Source organism: Ambystoma mexicanum, chromosome 11 (genome assembly GCF_040938575.1).
Source record: "Ambystoma mexicanum isolate Mex_15411 chromosome 11, UKY_AmexF1_1, whole genome shotgun sequence".
Taxonomy (NCBI): Eukaryota; Metazoa; Chordata; class Amphibia; order Caudata; family Ambystomatidae; genus Ambystoma; species Ambystoma mexicanum.
The window spans coordinates 411,261,832-411,286,823 of NC_090934.1; the positions used below are offsets into that span (position 1 = coordinate 411,261,832).

The 24,992-nt window shown below is 49.5% G+C and overlaps 1 protein-coding gene across 9 annotated transcripts in view; it reads right to left on the reverse strand.

Moving 5' to 3' along the window:
- ATG13 (autophagy related 13) overlaps positions 1 to 24,992 on the reverse strand; it is a 1,946,514-nt gene that overhangs the window by 363,471 nt on the left and 1,558,051 nt on the right. For all 9 annotated transcript variants that reach the window (XM_069623214.1, XM_069623211.1, XM_069623215.1 and 6 more), the window contains one exon: positions 276 to 353. In XM_069623214.1, coding sequence (XP_069479315.1) covers positions 276 to 353 — 78 coding nt within the window. The remainder of the gene's footprint in view (positions 1 to 275; positions 354 to 24,992) is intronic.

Here is a 24,992-nt window from a genome sequence, read left to right on the forward strand (position 1 = left end):
AGGACTTGTCCACCAGCCAATACTAAAATCAATTCTGCTTTAATGGTATCCACATGAATATGTCCGTAAAAATGATTTGCATATGTTTGATCAGTCTCGAAACCCTGACTGGATAGTTACTAATTAGTGGGTTGCCCAGCACTAGTCATGGGGTGTGCTCAAAGTACATGCAACTGTATGTATCATGATACAATAAGGAATACGAGTACATGCTCACTGAATGCATAGAACCCCTCCTCCTACCAATTACATCTATCAGAGGTCTAGCATCTCACCATGAAGTCTGCAAGCTCGGGATCACCATTTCTAGCTGCAAACATGGAAAAGGGGATATCCACGCTGGCATAGGTTACCTGGAAAACCAATAAATCCAGTTAATGAACTTGCTTACAATGCCAATACTTTTGCAAATGTCCATGGGTAAATACAAAGCAAGACCCAACAGTTATTCTTCAAGCTGCACAATACCACAAGCCAATGAAGAGAAGGTGACAGGATTGCCATTATCATACCAATACAAGGAATCTGGTACCAGACCCTTACATTTCAACATTAGATGGATGGTTTAACGCTCTAGCTATACACAATGTAAGGGTTAAAAGCTATTTGCCACCAATTTAGACTCTCCAAGACACTTCTATTTCATTCAAGACAAACAATATGGACGTGGTGGAGGATAATAAGGAAGTACTTAACTGTGACTGTAGATCTGCGTCGTGTGCTATATTTGCATGCTAATCATTGATTGTATTTTCAACGAGTCAAGGGGGGGACCTATGCAAAAGGTCATTGAAAATGTGTTGGTTTACCTCCCTATAATCAATACCGATCCCCAGTTGATCAAAGAGCATTATTCTCAGACCCGATTCTGTAGTACAAGCAAGGTATCATACCTGCCAAATGAGGAAGGGATAGCAAAGTACTTGTATAAACTACTACAAATTGTTTATGTAAGTAGCACTTGTATTTTGTCTTTATTCCTGTATGACATTCTTGACTTTTCCCCTGCTGAGTTCTAAATAGAGGCCTCACCAAGGACTCTAAAGGAAATACTACTACCAGTAATGTTCTTTCTATGGATTCTTCTCCCACAGATTCCTCAAGTGGCAAGATTTTCTCCACTGCAGGCTGTTCTTGGAAAAACTCAACAGGGAGCACAGTGCAGCTCTACGACACATCTCTGGCTCTCAGTTCCAGCACCCCTCGAGGCAGGACAGGACTTCAGCGGCCATACATATAGTACGCATTATGCCCTTCTAACTCAGTTCCCCACCTTTTTTCTCCTCGTTTTTAGCACCCGTGAGAATCCATTCCTATGTTAAGAAAACACGTCAAAATAGAATTCCTTTACTTTTTCTTTTATTAAACAGCCAATCCTTGTGGCAATGCTTCATCATGGCCCAATCCATGCAAGGTGTGCATACTTTTAGTTTTTTACTCCCCATAACTCAACCACAAGAAGGAGGAACAACGGGAGGGTGATGAGTAATCTGTGGGAGAAGAATCCACAGTAACAACATTACCAGTAAGTCATTTTTCCTTCAAGGAATTGCATTCTCCCACGGATTCCACATCTGAATACACTCCCACATCAGAAACCGAAAAGGGAGCCGGATTGAAAGCTTTAAACCACATAGCTATGTAAAACCACCCTACCAAAGGGTGCAATGCCTGCACCAAACTAGGTTTAAGCTGTAATGCTTTGAAAAAGTGTGAAGGGACGCCCATGTAGAGGCCTGACAAACGTCTCTCACTGGCACCCCTCTATGTAGAGTGGAGACGACAGCCACTCATCTCATGGATTTTACCCTAAGGCTCCTACCCGGCCTTCTTGTAGCATTCTATTTTCTTTTTTAAAACTTTTTTTATTGGCATTTGTAAATTATAAAATCAGGTTATTGAGCATCAATCAACATTGTAGTGCCATTGCCATTTTTGTAATAAAAAGAGTCCAACATAAAACAAACGTTAAACAACAACTGTCTTCTTTTACGTGGACAGGATTTTTCATATGCTCTAGGCTTGCGCGGTGTGGTTTCTGTCCTTCTTTACTTAGCCTGGGAGTGGTAAAGTGGGTAAATTGATATTGTTCAGTTGTTAAGCATTCTATCTTTGCATTTGTGTGTTTTCAGGGTGGCATGTCATCGGATGGGGGGGAACACGCCTCTGATCAGGGCTTTCCATGCTTCAAACGTGGGACTGACATCTCCTGTGTTACCGACAGTTCCTGCGCCCCAAGCCTCTGTTTCTGCTGAGGCTCCTCTCTCCATTTCTCTTTTCCACCTAGCGTATTGCGGCCAATTCTTTAATTTCCATGCCATTGCAATTGCCCTTTATAATATGCATGCCATGTCCATTAGCTTCACAATGTGCTTAATTTAGCTTCGCCTGGGGTATGTGCCCAGGAGACATTCTTTCGGGGACGAGTTGTACCTGGTGACTCCTGCTTTTGTACATGTTTGTTCAATTCTTGCCCAGAAGTTGTGCGTTTTCCCACATCTCCAGAACATATGTATTAAGTCAGCGTCTTCATTAGCACACCACGGTCATGTAGGCCTAGTTTGTTTGTTGAAGCTGGCCGCCCTCTTGGGGGTCATATGTTCTATGTAAGACATTCATTTGTATCAGTCTGAACCTAGTGTTCCTGGACACTTCCTTGGGGTGGATCAGTGCTCTTTCCCATTCTTTCTCTGTAATATTCACTCCCAGGTCACCCTCCCATTTAACCTTCAGTGTGGTGCTGCGGATGTTAGGTCTATCATTTAATTGGGCGTAACGCCCTCCATCCATCACCCAGGTTATATCATTCTGCCACCAGGGGGTTCATTTTCGGCTCTTCTGGCCATTCTACCCATTTTGCCCTGGCTCGGTGTTTAATCCTCTGATACCAGAGAAATCGACCACTCGGTAGCCCCTCTTTGTCATGCAGTGATTTCAGTTCTCTGAATGATCCCTCTTTGTACATGTCTCCACAGGTGCATAAACCCAGCCTTTCCCAGTGTCTCATGGTACAGAGGTCAGTGTTCAACGTACCTATCTCTGCCATTATCATTTTGGGTGAGTAAGGGTGCACCACTTGCAGGACTGATTTGACCCTGTTCCACACCTGCCTACCCAACGTCACCAGCATGGGGGTGTGTGTCATGTGATACTGTAGGAGCCATAGGATTTCTTTCATGTGTAATGGGGCGATCAAATCTTGCAAGAGGCCCGTCTCAGCAGTGATTTCATCCGACAACCATCTGGGTATGTGGCTAAGTTGTGCTGCCAGATAGTACCTCTCCAAGTCCGGAAGTTGTATACCCCCTTCCTTGTAAGGTAGGGTCAATGTAGTTAGTGCTAGTTTGTGGCGGGTTGTTCCCCACAGAAAGCCCCTGATTAGAGCTTCCAGAGTTCGAAAGAATGGTGGCCTAATGTAGTAGCAGACATTCTGGAAATAGTATAGGAATCTCGGGACGATGATCATTTTAGTAATCGATGCCCTGCCCATCATTGAGAGTGGTAGCTTGGACCAGAACTTCATTGAGTTACGTAGGCCCCGTATCACAGCCTTTGTGTTGTGTTCGTGTATGAGTTCGGGCATCTGTCTAATCTCAACCCCCAGGTACCTGAAAGATTCCGGTTGCCACTATATTCCCACCTCTGGTAGATTATCAAGTTCTATCCCCCTCAGGCCCGCCAATGGGTACAGAGGCAAGTCAACAAAAGGATTGGCGAACATCGCTCTAGGATTCGATGTCGAGTCCACACAGCACCATTAGTCTCGCACTATATGGAGTATCAACACAGTGCGGACGATATACACTGGTGGATTGTAGACACAGTAGTCAATACCACCAATGCATCCAATGCGCTGAACCATAAGGAATCATGGTGGATTTTTAAACTTAAAGCCACCACTAAGGGTCTGAACGAGGCCATGCCAACCACCTTCAGATGACCGATCAGTCCCTACCCTTACAACCAATAACTTGGGGGACCTACTACATCTCTGCCCTCACACGAATAGGACAGCTGATTGTGTTGTTGTACTTAAGCAATATGTCATCTTACGTACAACTTGTGAAAATGTACACGCAATCATTTCATGCAAATCAATTAATGCTGTACACAAGTAGTGTGTATTTGCAATGTGTTACATCTTGTGCCAACTTTGTCTTTTCTGCATGTGCTATTCACTTTTACTTGGTATCACCCGTGAATACGCATATATATACTGTATCATCATATGCAAACCAATTTATGCTGTGCACAATAACTCTGAGGTTCGCAATGCTTGTGTCACTGTTCATTTTGTGTACAATACGAAGCTCACAGCCACTGCGGCAACACGCTGCTTTACCATTCACTCCATACGAATCCACTAGCATATGGGGTCTTTACATCTGTGCCCTCCACAATCTTTTCCTACACGCCCCCCTTGTCGAACAGCCCTAATTGTAGTCCACACGATAGAGGCTCTATATCCATTCTTTTTCCTTTTCCTTTAAAAAATATTGTACCGCGTACAAACTGAACGGTTACCATGACAAACCCCGGGCCGGCACTGATCGCGCATACGCAGGGACTCAGACACTTCATACCTGCGCCTGCGCTGTGCGCACCCGAGACACAGCTCTGCTTTTTCACTGTACCTGCGCCGGCTCTCGCAGTCGGTATCCGCAGCCCAAGAAAGCGAACGACTCATCTCTGGACACGCAGATATGGGTGCCCTGCAGGGCTAGCCGCGTGGAAACCGGGGGTCAATCGCCCCGCCACGGAAGCCACCGTGCTTACAGCTCCACCTTTCTACTACGGTTCAGACCAACATAGCATGTGTCGACGCCTGTCGCCCCCTGCTTTCAGAAATGTTATTAGAGTCAAAAAATCTTTTTTATTTTTTTTAACATCTTTTTTATTAATTTCAGCATATTAAAAAAAAAAAAAAACGAGCTCAACATCGAAAAACAAAAGCCAACGCTAACAAAATCCCCCCCCCCCCCCAACCTCCCTCCGGTCGTAGCGAAAGCGAGCTCTACAGTTCGGAAACCTCCAGCATTCTCATCCACAGGTGATGTCCAATAACTTCAGTCTTTGGGGGCACCATTGTTCCCTAAACTCCCCCTTCAAGTAGTCCAGCGTCTCGCCCCAGTCCACTGCAAAACTTGTCAACTTCCCCTCCCCCGCGTATATTGCCCATTCCAGCGATAGAATTTCCCACATTTTCCTGATCCAGTCCTGCTCCGCGGGAGCCTCCGAGCTCTTCCAGTTCCGAGCATTTAGACCCATTGCCGCCAGGGTAGAGACCACTCGTGCTTTGCATTTCCCCCAACTGAGCCCCTCCCCCTCCGCACCGACCTTCCCTAGGAATATTTCCCGAGGGTCTTGGCTGCCTCCCAACCCCGAGGTTGCAGATTGGGCACGCGCCATGTCACACCAAAAAGGCCTAATGCGCGGGCAGTCCCACCATATATGTGCTGCTGTGCCCACCCCCCACAACCCCTCCAGCAAGCATCTGTGACTGTTGGGTACATTGCGCGGAGCCAGGCGGGGGTATAGTGCCAACCAAAAATATACTTATACCACGCTTCCTGTAGTTGAGAAGCCCTAGCAACTTTTGGGATCAGCCTCCACAACGCCTCCCAGTCTCCCCATGCCATCTCCGTCCCCCCATCTGCTCCCAGCTCTTCATGTATGGCCAAGTAACCCTCGGGGTCGTGCTCTCCAACAGTTCATACAAGTCCGATATAAGACCTCTAGAACCGTTGTGTTTAGTGAGAAAGCGCTCGAATTGTGTTATATCACGCGTTGCTGCTTCCCTAACTTCCGTTGACATGACCCAATGTCTAATCTGGAAGTACCCAAGTCTTTCCCCCTCACCTACCCCGAATTGTGACTTACATTCCTCAAAAGTTTTCACTCCCTGGGCGGAGAACATATCCCTAAGGGTTCTACACCCTCCTTCCTCCCAGCTCCGGAACGCTCCCCTCTCCAGTCCTGGCGAGAAGTCTCTGTTGTTAAAGAGCGGCGTGAACAGGGACGGGAAAGACGAAATCCCTCTTCTCTCCAATGCCCCGTCCCATGTATCCACCAATCCCTTCGTGATATCGCTCAGATATATATGTGGTGACCGCAGCTTCCGGGGGAGCCACAATACTTCACCCAGGTGGTGCCGAGCAACCGCTCTATCCATTTTCACCCAATGCTTGTCATAACTCGCTGCAAACCATTCCCTGATCACCCGGAGAAGCGCCGCCTCATGATATCGCCTGAAATCCGGTAGGCCCAAGCCCCTGCGTCCCCTAGACGCCGTCAGATGGCGCCACGAGAGGCGCAGCCTTTTCCCATTCCAAATAAACTGCCTGGCCACCCGGTCCAATTCCTTAAAAAAGCCCCCAGGGACAGACAGAGGGATTGCCTGAAATAGGTAGAGTATACGGGGGAGGATCACCATTTTCAATACCGCCCCCCTCCCGAGCCACGAGATCCCCAGATTGCCCCATCTATTCAAGTCCTTTTTGATCGCCTTTAACATGGGAGGGTAATTCGCACCATACCAGCCACCAAGGGAGGGAGTCACCTGCACCACCAGGTATCGCAGTCCACCGGGGCTCCACTTGAATGGAGAGATAGCCTTCCGTACCCTGCTCTCTTCCTCCCCAAGGGACAGGTTCATCAACTCAGACTTCTGCCAGTTGTTCCGCAGGCCCGACACCTCCCCAAAAACGGTCAGCAGATCTATGCATGCCCTGACGGATTCCTTCGGGTGCGTCAACATAAGAAGCATATCGTCTGCGAAGGCCGCGACTTATGCTGGTATCCCCCAAAAGATATGCCCTGAATCCCATCTTCCTCTCTTATAGCTATTAACAGAGGTTCCAGGTAAATAGCATAAAGCAGCGGGGACAAGGGACACCCCTGCTTAGTTCCCCGTCGCAGGCTAATTGAATGTGACACCTCCCCATTCACTAGGATCCGTGAGCTAGGGTTCTTGTAGTTTGCCGCCACCCTGTTAATGAATTTTGCTCCGAGGCCCATTGTTTCCATAACCCGAAACAGGAACGACCACTCCACCCGATCAGACGCTTTTTCGGCATCGAGCGCCAATAAGATCGCCGGAGTGGTCGTCTTCCGTGCCTTCTCAACAACGTGGGCTACCCTCCTGATGTTGTCAGCGTCTGCCTCCCGGCCACGAACCCTGTCTGATCTTGGTGTACCAACGCTGGCAGATACTTTTCCAGCCGGCCGGCTAGTATTTTAGTATATATTTTTGCCTCCGTATTTATGAGGGCTATAGGCCGATAAGATGTGCACTCCTCCCGGTCCTACCCTGTCTTGTGTATAAGCGTTATTTTAGCCTCCTCCATCGATGGGGTTATCCCGCCTCTAAGCTCGAATGAGTTAAATAATTGCGTTAAGAGTGGGACCATGCCTTATAAAATGATGCGGGGTAGCCGTCTGGGCCTGGAGCTTTCTCCCGAGGGAGAGCCGCTATAGTGGCTCTGACCTCGTCCTCCGTGATGTCTCTGCCTAACTCACACCTCTCGTCCCTGGATAGTCGCGGGAGAGGAAGAGCCTCAATAAAATCCCTATGCGGACCTGGCGCTACATTCTGCGAGGAGTAGAGTTCCTCGTAGAACTCCGCCAACCGCCTCTTAATCTCTTCCGTCCGAGTGAGCCTTGTCCCATTCTTGTCCTTTAAAGCCACAATAACATTCCGCTCTCTATCCCCCCTTAACAGACGTGCCACGAGTGAGTCCGCCTTGTCGGCCTTAGCATAACATTTTTGTCCGACTCTCAGCATGGCCGCCTCCGCCTTCTTAGTCCTAAGTATTCTCAGCTGGCCCTCCACCGCCCTATACTCCTTGAATACTCTTCTAGTGGGGTTCCCCTCCAATCGTACTCTGGCAGCCTCAAGCTCGCTCTCCAACTGCGTTTCTAACCCCCTTAGTAACTTGTTCCTTCCCGCCTGAAGGGCAATCAGTTCCCCCCTCAAAGTCGCCTTGAAAGCGTCCCACCTAATTTCTAAGCTAGTGTCCACGCTGTTGTTCCGCATAAAGAAATCCCGAATCTTACCATCGATTTCCTCCCTCATCGCCTGATCCCTCAGGAGCGTCTCTGGGAATTTCCAGCTCCACACGCCCTGCCTACGCCCCTCCAACCGGAGTTCCATGTGGACAACTTTATGATCTTTACAACAAAGCAAGGTCCTGGTGTGTCAAAGGTTGGCCCGTATGGGGTGTGAATAAATTAAAGTTATTCATCCGGTCCCAAAACCTTTATATCTAGTATAATTCATAGATATTGCATGCAGTCAGAAATTAAAGTCATTCCTTCAAAATGAGACATAAACATTATGGAAATTGCAAATTAAAAGCTTTATATCAAAGGAACAGAAAATGATATACAAAAGTAAGGTCTAACATGTAACAGCATGTAAAAACAATGGTTTAAATGGTACATACACGAATTAGGTGTAGAATCATTAAAAAATTGAGAATACGTAATGAAAAAAATTGAACATAAGTTAGTTAACAGTCACAGTTGGTTGACAAATGAACTCTTAACAAGTGAAAGTATGATAACCTTATTGAGGAAAACACGTGCCCCTTGTTGTGGGGCAATTGTGAAGAAACAAATAAGTTAATTATTTTTCGTATCCCAAAATCGAAAATTATTATGTATTGGGATTGGGTCTGCCTACGCATCAGGGGGACAAAGTAAAGGAGACAATGCAAAAAAAGGGGAGAGAGCTAATGGGTAAGGTGTCCTTGTCCTTTGGTTAATTGTTTCAGAAAGGAAGGGATCCTAAATGTTGCACTGTAATGTGATGAACCTTGTGTCCCCTCTGGTTAGCACTCCGTTTCGGCGGTACAGACTCCAAAGAATAATGATCTTCGTATCTGAAAAGAATACTCCGCCTTCATCAGGGCAATAAGTAGCAGGACCCTTGCACGGTTCCGCAGTGGTGTTCCGCTCCAATCTAGGCCATAGCGGGTGGGCATCCTTCATGACAACCTTTCGGTGATTTGTGGTTTGCTACAACACAAGTTCTTCCCAACTCGCCATCATTTGACAGCCTCTGTCCCTTGTTTGTGGGTGGTCTGTGCTTTTCTGTTCTTTTTTCCCAGGCTTCGGAGACGTGCTGGAAGGCAGGTAAGCAGGAAAGCTGGAATCGCACTACGACAACTTTATGATCGGCAATCCCCATGGGGCCCACCTCTACTGATTTCACCCCTCCAATCAGACTTCCCGACACCCAGATGTAATCAATTCGCGACTGAGTTCTATGCACTTCTGAAACAAAGGTGAATCCCTCCTCCTCACCCCTTAGGGCCCTCCACACATCCCTCAAGCCTGCCTCCTCCCACCGTTCTATTAAGTGGGGAAAGGCCACCGCTCCTCCTCTACCACTCTCCCGCATCGTGCGGTCACCCCCCCTGTCCCAGGCCAGCTTGAGGTCACCCATCAAAACCACCTGTCCTCTAGCGAATCCCTGCAGGATACCCAAGGTCTCTCGGAGGAATTGATCCTGGCCCGTATTTGGGCCATACACCGAGGCTACGGTGAGCGGAGTGCCCCTATATTCGCCCCTAACCATGAGGAACCTGCCATTCTTGTCCCGCAGGGTACCGTTCACACGAAAGTCCATCCCCCTCCCAAAGGCCAAGGCCACCCCCCCCTCTTCGTGGGACCCGATGCAAACAATATCTGCGAGTAGCCCCTCAACCGCAGGCGATACTGATCTTTTCGCAGAAGGTGGGTCTCCTGGATCGCCAGAACATCTAGCTTCTGAGCCCTGGTAAACTGCTCTAGTTTCGTACGCTTGAGCGGGGAGTTCAAGCCCCTGATGTTATGGGTTAACCACTTGAATACAAAGATGGAAACTCACGCACGCCTCCTGTCCGAGCCCTGCTGGCTGCACCCAATCCCCTCGTATCCCCCACCTGTCGTCTCCCTTGCCGACTACTTGAGAACCTCCGATACCCCCGTGCCCCTTATCCCCGCGCTTCGCTCCCCTGGAATCCGAACCTACCCACTGAACGCTACAACCCCCACCCCTCATCCCCCCCTTCCTACTCCCACCCCGAACCCCCAACTTAGGGTGGGAATCCCCCCCACCACCTCGCCTTCCCACACACCAACTCCCCAGAGCAGCCGCTTCCCCTGCTCCCCCCCCTACCGGGCGACATCGCCCTTCCTGATCCCAATCTGTTGCACCCCCAGCCCCCTTGCACAACTGTCACCTTTACGGGTCCACCACCCCGCGCCCCTCAAGCTGTAGCACGACACTCCCCTTATCGTCATTGCCCACTCTACCCAGGTGCCTTCTCGCCCTCCCTGGATGATCTAACACTCCCTCGCGCTCCCTTCCGCCTGTCGGCCCCCACCATTGACCATTCCCAAACCTTCTGCCGCAGCCTGCCACTTGCCACCGGGCCCCCACCGCCGGAAGGCCCCCCCTCCAAGTCGATCTGCAACACATCTGCCCCCTCCTGAACAGAAGTTACCCGTTTCTGGTGGCCCTCCCAGCAAATACAAGGCCAAATGGAAACGTCCACTTGTATCTTACTCCGCGCTCATTCAATACCTTCAGCACCAACGCCATCTGTCTCCTCTTTATCAAGGTGATCCTTGCCGGTCTTGAAATAACGCTACTTGTTGGCCTTTGAACACTATTCGATCCTTTTTCCTCGCAGCCTGGAGGACTGCCTCTTTCTGAGCATATCTGGAGAAGGCAGCAAGAATGTCCCTCGGCCTCGAGGAGGAACCCCTGGGGAGCCAGCCCACTCTGTGAACACGATCCAGCTCCATGCTACTCGGGGGAGTCTCCCCCAGGATCTCCGCAAAGAGGCTCTGTATTTCTAGTTTGAGGTCTGTGTCCAATACCGACTCCGGGAGTGACTTCACCCGTACATTAATCCTTCGAGATCTATTCTCAAAGTCTTCCATCTGTACCTCCAGGTTGCGGGTAGCCACATCTAGGCGCTCTATGGCCTCGATATTAGCAGTCGTATCCTTCTCTGCTTCCTGGAGCCCCTTTTCCAGAAGGTCAGTCCTTTCACCAAGTTGCCTTAGGTCTCGCTTAATTTCCCCCAGCGCGTCGTTTAAGTCAGCCCGCATGAGCTGGAACTGCTCCTGGAATGTCTTAGCCAGGCTGGAGTGAAGGGCCTGGATCTCACCCACCAAGTCTTGCCTGTTGACCGGAGATAGGGTCCGCTCTTCCCTCGCTGAACCCGTTCCATCCAGACCTACGATGCTACCCTCCAAGTCGTCACCTCTCTCCTGCGTAGACCACAAGGTGCGGAGGGTACTCTGCGGGTCTCGCTGGTCCTGGGGCGGTTTTGCCCCCTTTCCCCTTGCTCCGTGCCGCCATCTCTCCAGCTGTTCACACACACCAAAGTGGTATCCGCCCCGATCCCCCTCCTCCCCACAGATCTTCTCCTCCTTATACGACTGCTTCTCCCCCGCTTACTGTACAGGGGACCGCCTGTCCTGTCGCCCCACATGGAGGCCTCCAGACTTATTTTCCTGGGCTCTTGGTGTGCAGCGTTATCCGTGCTCTGGGGTCTTCCTCTTCCGCGGGCCCCCCTGCTTGATGCCTCCGGAGCAAAAGGTAGCCTCTGGTTCCCGACACAGGCGCAGTGCGGGGAGGGCCCTCCCGCCAGGAGCACTCCTCAATTGTTTCTTCCGGGGCCACCGGGATATATATAAAAAAAAAAAGGGGGGGGAGGAATCCGGGCCGCAGCACTCCTGATGTCCCCGCTCCTGCCGCCGATCCTCAGCACTCCAGAGAGAGGGGGGGACGGCCAAGGCGGCCCCCTCCGCACCCCCGTCTCAGTTCTCACCCGAGACTCCGGAGAACCGCTTGTTCTGTCCTGGGGCCCCCCCTAGGGGACCCCGACGCCCCACAGCGTCTACCGCAAGCGTTCTTCCCCAGCCGGCAGTCGAACCCGCTCCGCCAACGGGGGGTTGGCTATGTCCTCCTCCTCTTCCAGCAGCCGGTGACGCGGCGGACGCCTGTCCAGAGCCACAGCCGGTGACGCAGCAGACGCCTGTCCAGAGCCGCAGCGCCCCTCGATCACCAGCACCGCAGCCGCCGGCCTCCACTCTCCTCCTGGTCGCGGCCCACAGGCCCGAACCCCCCAACCAGGCAACACCCAGCCGGGAGCGCCGAGCACCCGCCAGGCGCTCCAACCTCAGGGGCTCCTCCACCGACGTCGGGCCCACGGCAGCAGCGCAGGCCGGATCCGATCGGAGCTTGCGCCGCAGCTCCGTCCTTTTCCCTGCACTCGTCCAGGCGCCTCGCACTGCAGACGTGCCCGGGGGTCTCCTCCAAGTTTGAGGTAGATCCAACTTGCGGCGAGGTGGTGGACTGCACGAAGTTCTCCTCGGGAAGCCGGAGAGCGCGGCTGATACGACTACCTCCTATCAGCCGCCATCTTGGAATCCAAAAAATCTTTTTAGCGTCTTCTTTTAAACTTTGCCCTGGTTTCCTACTCTAGGGTCCTGTAGCCACACCAAGGCATGGCTAAATTCAGACCCCAGAAACCAGGGAGCCCCACAAACACGTGGGCCACCGCCTGATCGCCATCTACAAGCATCCTTCAAAGAGATTTTCCCAACCGTGCACAGCCAAGAATCTCCAAGTGGCTGCAAGACTGTGCCTACAGGTACTTTTATGTCATTTTTTCTAGTCAAGCACACCACTATACATTAGTGATTTTTACCATTTCTGGTTATACTCATTTGCCTATTCATATATGTTTTTTATCATTTTCCCCATACCTTAGTGCATCCAGCACACCAGCTACCCATCTGCAGGAACCTCCTACAGTTTGAAGAGGTCCGCTACACATCACTCCCAGTTCCCTGCCAACACCGATTGGAAGAAAACACTACCCTCTGACTTCCGTCCAGGTCAGTAACCAAGTGCCAGCAAGCCAGTGAACAATGACACCATTGTTCACCCACATGGTCCCAATTAGATTTTATTGCATGCCAGTATTACTAGCATCAGATTTAATCCTTCTAGATGAGCTCTACAACAATTTGAGCCCCTCTCTTTTCCTTTGTTTCTCACATAGGGGAGACAAAGTCGAGGCCCATGAAGAAGGCTTTCCGCCGAAACATCACGTGACCACATCATTTTGAGGGCTTCATTCCCCCAATCCCGCTCCATAATTCGATCCGTTTCTAGACGTTGACCAACGACTGGGTCCCGTTTCTCTAGGAGCCAGCAATAAATTAACCCAGTTTCAGAAAGAAATATTGCCTTTTCTCTGACACATGGTTTTGACTCCACACATTCCATATAGGTGTTTGCCTTGTGTTTAAATAATATACTGTGTTTCTTTGCATTCATTGCACACTTAGGCAAACCACCAATGATTGTGCATCTGTTTGTTTTGTTTTTAATTTTTCTTAAGCATTTGCCATTCTTTCTTTGTTGCATCTGTTTAATAAAATGAATGTGATTTGATCCACATGTACACCAGAAAACGAAAAAGTTTCATGTTAAACCTAAATGCAGAAAATTCTCTCTGCATCTACTAACACTGGCTAAATAAAAAGCTACAGTGCACCCTTGAAGGGCCCAATTGCTCATCTTTTTGAAAACTTATGACAGTTAGCTTAATGAAATAGCTTTTGCCATATTATGCATGCTGAATAACATAGCCTTTACCAAAATATATATGTAAAGAGACTTAAAGTAAGTGGCAGGACGCCATCCCTCTTGTTTCAACCGACAATGGGTACAGGCTCGATTTCTGTCTGCTGAAGTGTATCCCAGAGTAACAGGCGAAGTTGTGAAGTACTTCAAGGATCGCTGGTGCATTGTATTGTGGGTCCTTTAGGTAGAGCAGTTCTTTCATCCACATAAAGTGATATTACGTGGTATTTCCCCCTTACCTTTATCCCAGCGTCGTAGAACTGTTTTCTAATATATATCGCAATTGGCTCCAGCCCCAGAATGTAGAGCATGGGTGACAGTGGGCATCCCTGCCTAGTTCCCCTTTGGATATCTCAGGCCTCTAAAACCATCTTGCCCGTCTGTTAGGGAGAATTCTCTGTTTAGGCTGAATTTCCTAACCTAGTGAGTCCCCCAGCAGCTTTGCTGGATTTCTGGAGTTTGTTTTTTTCTCCTGCCAAGAGTGAGACTCTTTTTTTTCCCACTCTTGGACATGATTTATGGTGTACCTTTGAATGTTAATGTGTTTCATGGGCTATGGGGTATTTTACTCCATAGGGTCTCATATGTTTTTGTATGTGTGTTACACAGCACCCTCCGTGCAGTAACACCAGGGTGTCATAGTGACCCCCCACCATAGACTCCATACCCTGGGACTGACTACTGTCTCCCAGGGCATGTAAAGTCACCATTGGCTTTACTAGTCCCAAATTACTAACAGAACCAATACAAAACATCATATTGTGGACGTACTGGTAGGGGCAATTTGATTCTCCCTGGGTCTGTTATTCGAGGGGGCACTGTCCCGTCCCCCCTCGTCGAGTTTTGGCTGGTGGCAGTGGATACTACTTTTTATATTCAACCGCGAATATATCTCTATGGGATTTTCCCATTGTTCGAGGCTTATACTTTTTAACATAGCCTCTAACATATCGCCGGTTTATTTATTTAATATTAATTCACCGGTTGGTATTTTCTGACAGAACTCGGTTTTAAAACGGCGTTTGTGTTCGCCTCTGTAACTCCAAACCAAAGGTCGAGCCCTTTGTTCCACTTTTTGGCGGGCTTCTCCACAGAAGCCTCCAAAAGTGGTGCCACTCTGGCTGGGTACCACAGGGGATGTGGGAGGGGGTTTGGGCACCCTGGACTGAGTTACCTTGGTAACTCAAGTCGCACTCTTGTGTGATTGGCCCGGCTGGCTCACCACTTAGCATGTTTGATTGACAGCTAGGCTGGGGGTGTGCTGCATAAAAGCAGGGTTTTTGGGACTGGAACTTCAGAAGTCGCCACAGGACCTGAAAATCCGACGAGGGAGAAGCTGAGCCAGCCTGCTACGACGACACCACCGGTGGAGCCCTGCTGAACCGACTCACCACTTCCCAACGACAGAGGAGATCTCCCGGCTGGAGAGTCTTCTTCCCCTGACTGGTGGGCACAACCAGTTTACCTTCCTTTTTCGCATCCCAGGACGTCTTGTGGTCGAATTGGTCGTGCCAAGCACCCCAGCAACCGGATAGCCACTTACCACTCGACCGTGAATAAAAGGACTGCTCCTTTAATTAAGAACTCCGTGGCTGGTTTCTTCCCTGGCAGTGCAACGGACTCCTGCTTCCCTCCCCGATGAGATCCTCTCTTCCTCCGGACGAAGCACCGACTTGCACCCGCTGCCAGGAACAACTGCCCCCGCTGGAGCGTTCTCACCATTTTAAGGTACCGTGTCCGCCAGGCCTCCCTTTCTAAAGATTGCTACAAGGTAACAATAATCCCTTTACCTTCTGGACTGGGCTGGCCGCCTTGACCATCTAACTGGTCCCTTTCTTTTTGGTCCAACTCTTTCTGAACTTATTCCAAGACTTTTGGGCACGTGTGACCTTGGACACATTTCGACCGGAGCCTCTTAAAGTGGGTCCGACATTGTTAACTTTGACTTTACGGTTTTAGCCTGCCTTCTTCTCATACTGTGTTCTGCCGAAAGTGTTGGGATCTTTTTCTATCTTTGCTCTGCCTTTCTCTCCCTTTTAAACCGATTGATTAGAGTGCCATCTACGTTAAGCGCGCACCGCTGTCTGAAAAGAAGTGTTGCTTTACTTAAGACTTGTCTAACTAATCGTTAAAGGGAGTGTATATCTTTTAGTGACCGTGTTTTCGAACCGCTTGATATTAGTGCCAGTGTGTTTTACTAGATGTGTTTTTAAATAAATAATTATCTCTCTTTTACACCAAGCTCTGGTCAGTGTTTGCTTGTTCTACTGTGTTCTTTTGACCTATTGTGAATACTCTGTATACTGCCTAACTCTTCTTGAGAGAAGTCTGACTGCTCAGCCACAGCTACCAGGTAAATCTGGGTGGTACAGACTGTTACCAATTGGGTTTATTGCCAACCACCTGTAGTCTTAAATCTTTTGCAGTGGTCCCAGAGGGAACTGCACAGGTTTCTGCCTAACATCGTCTTGACTCTAGCCACTGGGTTTTTGTACAGTACTTCAATCCATCTCACAAAATCTACCCCAAACCCGAACTCCCTCAATACCTCGATCAACCATTAGCAGTATATGGAATCAAATGCCTTGATGGCATCTAGTGACATCACAGCTAAATGTTCCTCTGTTGCGTTTGCGCCATGATATGTTGTAGTCTGCGTAGTTTAGTCATTTTGCTATGGCGGGGCACAAAGCTGCTTTGGTCCTCGTGTATTAGACTCCCCGTCACTGTGGACAGGTGCTTGGCTAGTATGGTAGTTAATATTTTAACATCATAATTTAGCATGCCTAAAGGGCAGTATGAGTCGCAATTATCCTTTGGTTTGGGTATTGGGACTATTGGTCTTTCCCTCATGCTTTTTGGTAGGATTCCGGTTTCAAAAGCTTCTTGAAACACCTCATGTAATACTGGGGTTAGTATCGGTTCATATGCTTTGTAGAATTCAGGAGGGAATCTGTCACTTCCTGGGGTTTTACAGGTGGCCAATGATTTAATCGCTTCTGCTACATCTTCCGGAGTTATTGCCTCATCTAGTGTCTCCCGTTGTGACCTACCCAGAGTAGAAAGTCCTATTTCTTCTAACGTGTCGCGAATATCTGCCAACGTCACTGTGGTGCCATGTGCGTACAATTTGGTGTAGAAGGTTGCAAATGTGTCGTTAATTGATTTCTGTGTCTTGTGTAGTGTCTCGTCCTCCCCCTTAAGCATGGTCGTTGGGTGCCTCAGGTGTTCTCGCCTGCACAACCATGCTAACAGTCTACTTGGTTTATCCCTTTCATTATGCGTTCTGATGGTGCGGGTCATGTAGTCGAACTTAGACAGTCTCCCCCAGGCCACCTGACAGTCAGTCCTAGCCTCCACTAGCCTTGTTTCTTCTGCCCTGGTCCCTAGGTTAGCTTGTTCCTTCTGTTTTATGGCCTCCTCCTTCTCCAATTCCCTTTTTAGCATTTTCCTAAACTCCTAACGCACCCGCTATGATTTCTCCTCGTGCAACTACTTTCAGGGCATCCTATATCGTGCTCCAGTGGTCTACACTTCCTCGATTTATCGTGATATACTCTTCTAGTTTATTTTCGAGTTCCCCTCTGAATGCTTGGTCAGTGAGCGCATCTGTGGGCATCTGCCATATCGGGATGGGGGGTCTGGGCCCTGCTATCACCCAGTGCATGAGCAGGGGTGAATGGTCAGAAATTGATCTACCCATGTATTGTATTGATTCCACTTGTGCCAAAAGTATTTTGTCTATAAAGAAATAATCGATTCTTGTGTGTAGGCTATGTGGCAAGGAGTAGTGCGAATAAGCCCTAATTGCAGGATGGTATTCACTTCAGGCATCTACCAAGCCCAGTTGATCAAGCATGGTGTTTAGTGCCAGTGGGGCCGCCTCTGCCCGATTCTTGGGTGGTTCGGATCTGTCTAAGTCTTTCACGCAGTTGAAGTCTCCGCCCCAAATATAAAGGCCCTCCCAATGCTGAGTAATTTTAGTGTAGAGCTTGTTGAGATGTCTTGGGATACCATGGTTAGGGAAGTATGAGTTCACTATACAAATCTGTTTGTTCAATGGCGCCCCACAATACCTGGTATCTACCTTCAGTGTCTGTCTCAGTTACTAGCAATCTGTAGGGTACCCCAGGGCTAACCCAAGTAAACACTCCTCTTGCGTATTTGGAGTAATTGGCTCCATATACCTGGCCACCCCAGCATTCCTTCAATTTAGCCATGGCTCCTGCCGTGTGGTGGGTTTCCTGGAGCAGTGTTATGTCCACCCTTTTCCTGTGTAGGTAAGATTTAATTCTGTTTCTGCGTAAGAAAGTGCCCATTCCGCTCACATTCCACATCAGTATTTTAAGTTGCATTGCCATATTTTGCTGCAATCATTTCCCAGGAGTCCCATCTCACCTTCCCCATTTGCCCCAAGCAGTCGCCATCAGGGCACACTTGCCCTCATCCTGTCACAAATCCGTACGATTGTGTGTTCTGATCGTGGACCTTCCTCGACCACGCCTTTCTCATCTTGAAGTCATTGGAACAGTAATATACAACAAGTAACATTAACCAAACAATCGTGCCCAGCGTCTGCATTAAACCGCTGTGCTCAGGCGCCCCCGCACTGTCCTACCCTCTCTGAGGCATCCAGTGCGAGTGATCACGTGCCGACAACAGGTACGCACTGGTCATTCCTTGGGTTAGGCTTCAGTGTGTTGGCTAGATGGCCAGGTGTGTCTCCAGCCGTTCAGATAAATGCTTTTACGGTTGCTTCATCGCAGTAGTTCCTTTTACTATTAGGGCTACAGGTAGTCGCGGTCTTCAGAATCTGTTCATTTCCTGGTGCCGTTGTATTTCAGGTGACCCTTTCTTTCCCGTCTGCCAGGTTACTGTCGTCTAGCCACATGTTGGCTGCCGCCGGCGTTTCCAGAAATATAGCTTGCACTTTATGGATTATCTTCAATCTGGAGGGGTACAGCAGCAATTCAGGTTCAGTTGTCTCAGGCATGCTTTAATCGGTACATAGGAGTTCCTTGCTAGCTGCACAACTGGCGTATAGTCAGGGTATATGGTTATTTTGGAGTTGCCTCGTTCTATCACCCCACCCTCCCATGAATGCTTAAGTATAATTTCTCTGTCTTGGAAATTAAGTATCTCCGCAATCATTGGGAGAGGGTGCGAGCCCGATGGTGGTTTTTTCTGGAGGGTTCTGTGGGCCCTTTCCACTGCAAAACCCTGCGAGAGCTTGCCAGCGCCGATCTCTTGTTGCAGTAGGGACTCCACATACCTAGTCGGGTTCAGGCCTTCCATTCCTTCAGGAATCCCGAGCAATTTGACGTTACTACGCCTGGCTCTCCCCTCTACATCTTCAGCTCTTGCTTCTAGCGTTGCTACTCTTTTCTCTAGTTCAGCCACCCTGGATTTCAAGTTCGTTGTGGTCTCTGTTTCCAGTAGCCCGGCTTCGGCGGTAGACACCCTCTCTGTTAGGTTCCTTGTATCTTGTCTCATCAATTGCATGTCCGTTTTGACTTCATCAATTTTTGTATCGATAAAGGACCTCAGGGCTACTATGGCCTCAAGCACTTGTCCATCCCGATTATCTGTTTCTGCTGATTTCTGAGCCTCTGGTGTGGCTTTCCCTTCCTGCGGGAGGGCTGTGATTTTGTCACAGCAAATGCGTCCATTATTGTCAACTTTGTTTTGTCTTTATCTTTGGTGGATGGCATGATAGTTTGGGTATCCGGTAGTGGCTGTGCAGTTGTCCTAAGCACCTTCTAGTGTCTTAACGTGAGCTCCACGGAAGTTCAAACAGCACGGCTAGGGGTTTGTGTGTGCCACGCTCCCTGCAGTCTCGGCTGCCCCGTGCAGCTCAGTGGCACTTTGATGGCTTGTCGTGGGGCCCTTTATTTTTGTACGCTCAGTAGTCTGGGTCTGCTCGAGCCTTCTGCCCAGCTTCGTTTCGTTGCGCCGAGATCTCTTCTTTGTGTTGTTTACAACCCTCGGAGCCCAGTTGTGCCTTTGTCTCCCCCAACTGGCTTGTGTCACAGTGCAGTCTAAGTAAGTGGGGAGGTTGCGTTGGCTTCTTTTGGTCAGGGTCAGCGGGCTAAGGAACTATGTTGCGCTCCATACACAGACTGTCCTATGTTGCCTGCATAGGTGTATGTCTCACTAAGGCTGTGTTTGATCCATGAGGTCAGCCGGTACAGCAGGCTGTTTATCTGCAGCGTTCGCGCAGCCTAGTGATTTGATGGGTTTCATGCGCTGCAGTTGCGCTGTGCAAACACTCCAGACATGCTCGGAGAGTGTCCCGTAAGTCCTCGTGCCTGTTGCCCAGCGCACTGCCCTCTGTTCGCTCGCCTCCTTCTTCAGGGTGCGTTATGAGACTCTGCCCGCTGGTCGGCAGGCTTGGGGTTATGTGACTCAAGCCTCTCTCAGTCGCGCCCCATCAGCCCCCCTTTCGCATTCATCCTTCCAGAGCCTGGGAGGCTTTTGTTGATTGCGCTGCTCATCTTGTGCCTTTCTTCTTCAATCAACTCGACTTGTGCAGCCCACCGATCAGTGGTCCGAGTTCCCTGCTGCTGGATGAATGTACTGCTGTAGCGGGGCGCAATGTCCTCCTCGGTGCCTGCTGCCTCCTCTTGACAGTTACTCGCTCGCCCGCAGACAGTCTCCGTGTACTAGTCATGCACCTCAATCCACCCATCTCCAGGTCTTCTTCGGGCTTCCTTTCATGTTGTAGCGGTCTGTCCCGGCAAAGTTTCCAGATCTGGCCGCCTCTGCTGCTGTTCACTGTGCCGCCTCGATGTCCGTGGCGTTGCTTGCCCTTTCCCCTCCTCAGTTTCAGTGTGCGGCTGGGTCTGCCATCTTGGTTCGCGCAAGGGGGGAATCCGTACGGAGGATATTTCTCGCCCTTCCCGGCACCAATTTATTTTGGAATTGCTACCCAGATGAGGGGGAGTGCTTACGATACCACTGAATGTAATTTTCAGGGTATTTTGTGCCGTTACACTGTCGATGCAGGATCTATAAGGAGGATCACGGCTGGAGGTCAGCTCTGCAGCCTCCTCACGCCATGCGCGCCAGGCCAGGCCCCTCTTCTTGTAGCATTCTATTGTACAAAGCACGATCCTTTGATTATATGTTCTTTATCACTGCACTGCCTATCCTTGAGCATGGAAACGTGACCCATGCATTACGGACCCATTATGGCCACAATCAAACTCAAAGCCCTTTTCGGTTCCAATTTGTGAAGCCTCTCTTCTTCCTTGTATGGGTAATAAAGGGAGAAAAACACTGGCAATTCCATACTCTGGGCAACATGAAATTCCGAAATAGCCTGTGGTAAAAATGTTGTCCTAACCTTCAAAGTAACTTTCTCTTTAAACAATTCCAAGAATGGATCCTTAGGTGACAATACCTGTAACTCACTTATACATCTGGCCGATGTATTGTCCAATAAAAATGCTGTCTGAAAAGGCAATCTGCTGCCTGATTGACTCAGAGTGCAAAAGCTCAAAAGGAGCCATCATCAAAAAGGAAAAAACTAAATTAAGATCCCAAGCTGGGACTATAAACTGAGTTGAAGGAAACGTGTTTACCAGCCTCTTCAGACATTGGACAACCACAGGGACTGAAAAGGAAGAAAATTGGTCCGGCAGTCTCTTAAGCAAAGGAAGAGTGCAGGCACCCTTTGAACATGCCCACCTGCAGACTGTTTGGCCAGGCAAAACAAACTCCAAAACCACTCTGAAAAAGCAAACTTTCTGGCCTTGTCAGGAATGGGGGGGACTGAGGGGGGGTGGAGGAGCTCGAAGGGGCTCGGGAGACGTGGGGGGGTTCAGAGCGACCCTTCCCCAATCACAGGGTGCCCACAGGTAGGCCTCTTCCTAACCCCTAGATTTGCATGGGGGCAGAAGCCCCATGAAGTGTGCCCGTGGCAGAGCAAGCAGCAACAGGTAGGACCCAGGGCCCTGCCTCCGGAACAGTGGGGAAAGCTGTGAGTCAGGACAGCAGCAGGCTGCCGCACAAGGAGGTGCAACAAAGAAGGCTGCATGACCCCGCTGGTGGGTGCTGCCTCAGCCAGAGATGCCAGCTTCAACGACAGCAGCAGGGAAAGAAGTCCCCAGAGGGGTGAGGATGGCGGCACTGTTACAGTGGGCGGGCGCATCTCTGCAGACCAGCAAGCCGAGTCGGCCCCATCCAGCAAGCCGAGTCGGCCCCATGGAGAGGAATGCGGCTCAGCGAATGCCATCCTCTGGATCCAGTGTGTAAAGAGGGGGTCACCAGGGAAATCAAAAAATAAAAAGGCAACAACAAGAAGGGAAACCGCCATCAACGCGACCAGCCATGTAAAAGAGCGGATGTGACTAACCCCCCCCTCTTTTCAAGTCTCCCAAATTGCCCCCCTCCCACCCTCTGGATATAGCCAGTCTGGATTGGCCAGGGAAAGCTATCCAATCATGGGAGGGAAATATAAGAAGGAACCCGTAGCAGGACGAGAGGAGGCGTGTGGAGGTGGTTGGAGAGAGGGGGGGGGGGTTCTGGGAGTGGTTGTGTGTGAGATGAGGGAGTGAAGTAGTAGCAGAATATAAGTAGAAGAGAGGTAGTAGTGAGTGGGAGTAGATATGCGTAGAAGTGGAAGGTAGTGAGAGGTAGTAAGCAGAGAGTGTATGCAGCGGTACTGAGAGTGGTGGTAGTGGGAGTCACAAAAGGGTAGTGGAAGCAGCAGTAGGAGGTAGTAGTGAGAACTGGTAGTAGAGGAGAGAAGGTGGTAGTAGCAAAGAAGGAGTAGTTCCGAAGGTGTGAAGTGGTGTAGACAAGAAAAGACCATAGTGCGAGAGAAGGAGGAGTAGTGAAAGAGGAAGTGGGTTAGCATCTAAGGATGGAGTCAGGAAGGCTGAGTGCAACAACGGAGGGACAGAAGCCTGGTGGGGAAGAGAACGAAATAGGTAAGCAGAGTAGAACGGCAAGATGAGGCTGCAAGTGCGTGGTGAGCAACTCCAACAGAGAGTGTAAGAGGGGCTAAGAGAGGGAGCCTTCGGTAGAAGACGACTCGAGAAAAACCCACATAGCCTTATCAAAAGACACTAGGGGTTACAGAGCCCTAGAACAAACCGGTGTAATGGACGCCTGGGCTAGGGTGGAGGTAGCCCAAGAGACAAGAAAGAGAGGGTGATGGCCCTTGAGCCAAATACCACAAGGCCCTTCAAATTCTTACAGTACTTGGGTTTGTCCCAAATCTACCTCTGTACAATATCCCATAAACATCCAAGAAACATCTACAGGAGGCAGTGCAGGGTTTCTTTATGACGCCGCCGTCATACCACTGAAGTGTAGGACTGCATTGGGTCTGCACCTCTCTCTGTACACCATGCCACTGCACCAAAGGCAGGCCTCGCAGAGGGCCTGCATGCAGCTTGAAATACCTACAAAACCTCACCTGGTAAGTCCCAGCCATCAGACCTTATACTCTCAAGAGCCGCACATGGAGACTGATGGACTCTAGGTTGCATAATAGACCTTTCAACTGGGATAAACGGTCCGATTTCGGAGGAAGGCGAATAGGTGGGAAAAGGGGCAACTGCAGAAGGTCTGGGTACCATGCCCTGCTTACTCAATACAGGCAATTAGATTGGAACTTCCTCAACTTGGTGGCATGAAGTATGAGTGTGCGCACACACACACACAATTATCATAGTTTAGGATAATGGGATGGGCACTGGGGTGCCCAATCAGATTGCAGGGGTAGCACGTACGACCCCAGGTGGGCCACTCATTGGTCATGCCTATGGTTTCCTCTCATTAATTTTCTTTCTGGTGGACGTTCTTCCCACGGGTTACTCATCTTTGCTATCTCGCAGTGCAGCTGCTCTTCCGAAAACCTTTTCTCCACCAAGGGGCGCAGAGCGGCTCCACCCAACACCTCTATGCACCCTACCCAGGACATGATGACGGGGTCAGTGTATATGAGGCGCAGTGCCCTGTGACCTCAGTTCCACCCTTTTCCCCCCCATCACTTGACCTTTGAGGGACGGCTAACCCAAGAGGGGTAGGTAGGGAGGTAGGGAGGGTGATGAGGAATCTGTGGGAGGCTCATCCATCAGAAAAAAAAATACTGAGAGGCAAGTAATTTGTTCATCTAATGGAATCCTTCCTCCAACGGATTTGTCATCTATGACAGAATCTATGAAAGGGAGGAGGAAGTGTAGCAAGGACACCACCTATACCAGAAAACTCTGAAGGACAGTTCTGCCAAAACGAGTGCCAGACCAGACATAGAATCCATGCAGTAATGCTTAACAAACGTGTGCAGGGAAGCCCACATACCTGTTGGCAAATATCCAGAACAGGCACTCCGCATTGCAGAACCGAGGTGGAAGCTAACCATCTGGTGGAGTGAGTCATGCAACCTTCAGGGACCTCCTTGCCTGTCAGATCATAGCATTCTGAAATGCATAGAATGATCACAAAGACATAGTGGTGTAGCGGGGCCCCCACAGCCCCCATCATGAGGGTGCCCCTGCCACCACATGTCCGTGAGGGCGTAGAGAGAGGGGGGCGGACCGTGGACTTCAAGAATAAATCTTTTCTTTTTGAAGTCCTCTGCCTTCATAAAGAAATACATTCCGTTACGAGACCTTAACTGAAATAATTTCTTTATGAAGGCAGAGTGACTTCAAGAATAAACTATTTCTTCTTCATTTCATATGGCTCCTCCGACTCCATGAAATGGAGGCCTGCAAGAGGCCTCCATTTCATGGGGTGTGGGAGAGGGAGAGCCCTATGAATTAAAAAATAGTTTCTTTTTGAAGTCACTCTGCCTTTGTCAAGACATTATTTCCATTATGGTTCGGTCCATTAATGGAGATAATTTCTTTATGAAGGCAGAGTAACTACAAAAATAAACTATTTCTATTTGAAGTTCTAGGGCTTCCCCGTCACCCCATGACCTGGAAGCCTCCAGCTCCACTGGCATGACAAACATGCCTGGTGCAGGGAGCAGGAGCCTTCATTCCCTGCACTAACGGATTTAAAAGGTAAGAAAATGTATTTTGTTTAAATGTGTGTGCATGCATGCAAGTGTGTGTTTATGTATATGATGTTAAGTGTATGAATGAGTGAATGCATGATGAATAGGTGGCTGCCTGAATGTGAATCTATGGTGAAACAGTGCACATGTAAATGTATGGGTTTCTGGGTGTGTTTGTGTGTGTCAATGTATGGTGAAGGGTTTGTCGATGTGTGTGTGCTTGTGTTTAATGCCTGGATTACTTATTGGTAATCTTCATTACTCCTAGCTTTACTCTTCCTCATTCCTCATCCTCATTACGGATCCGGCGGTAGCCGTGCCGGT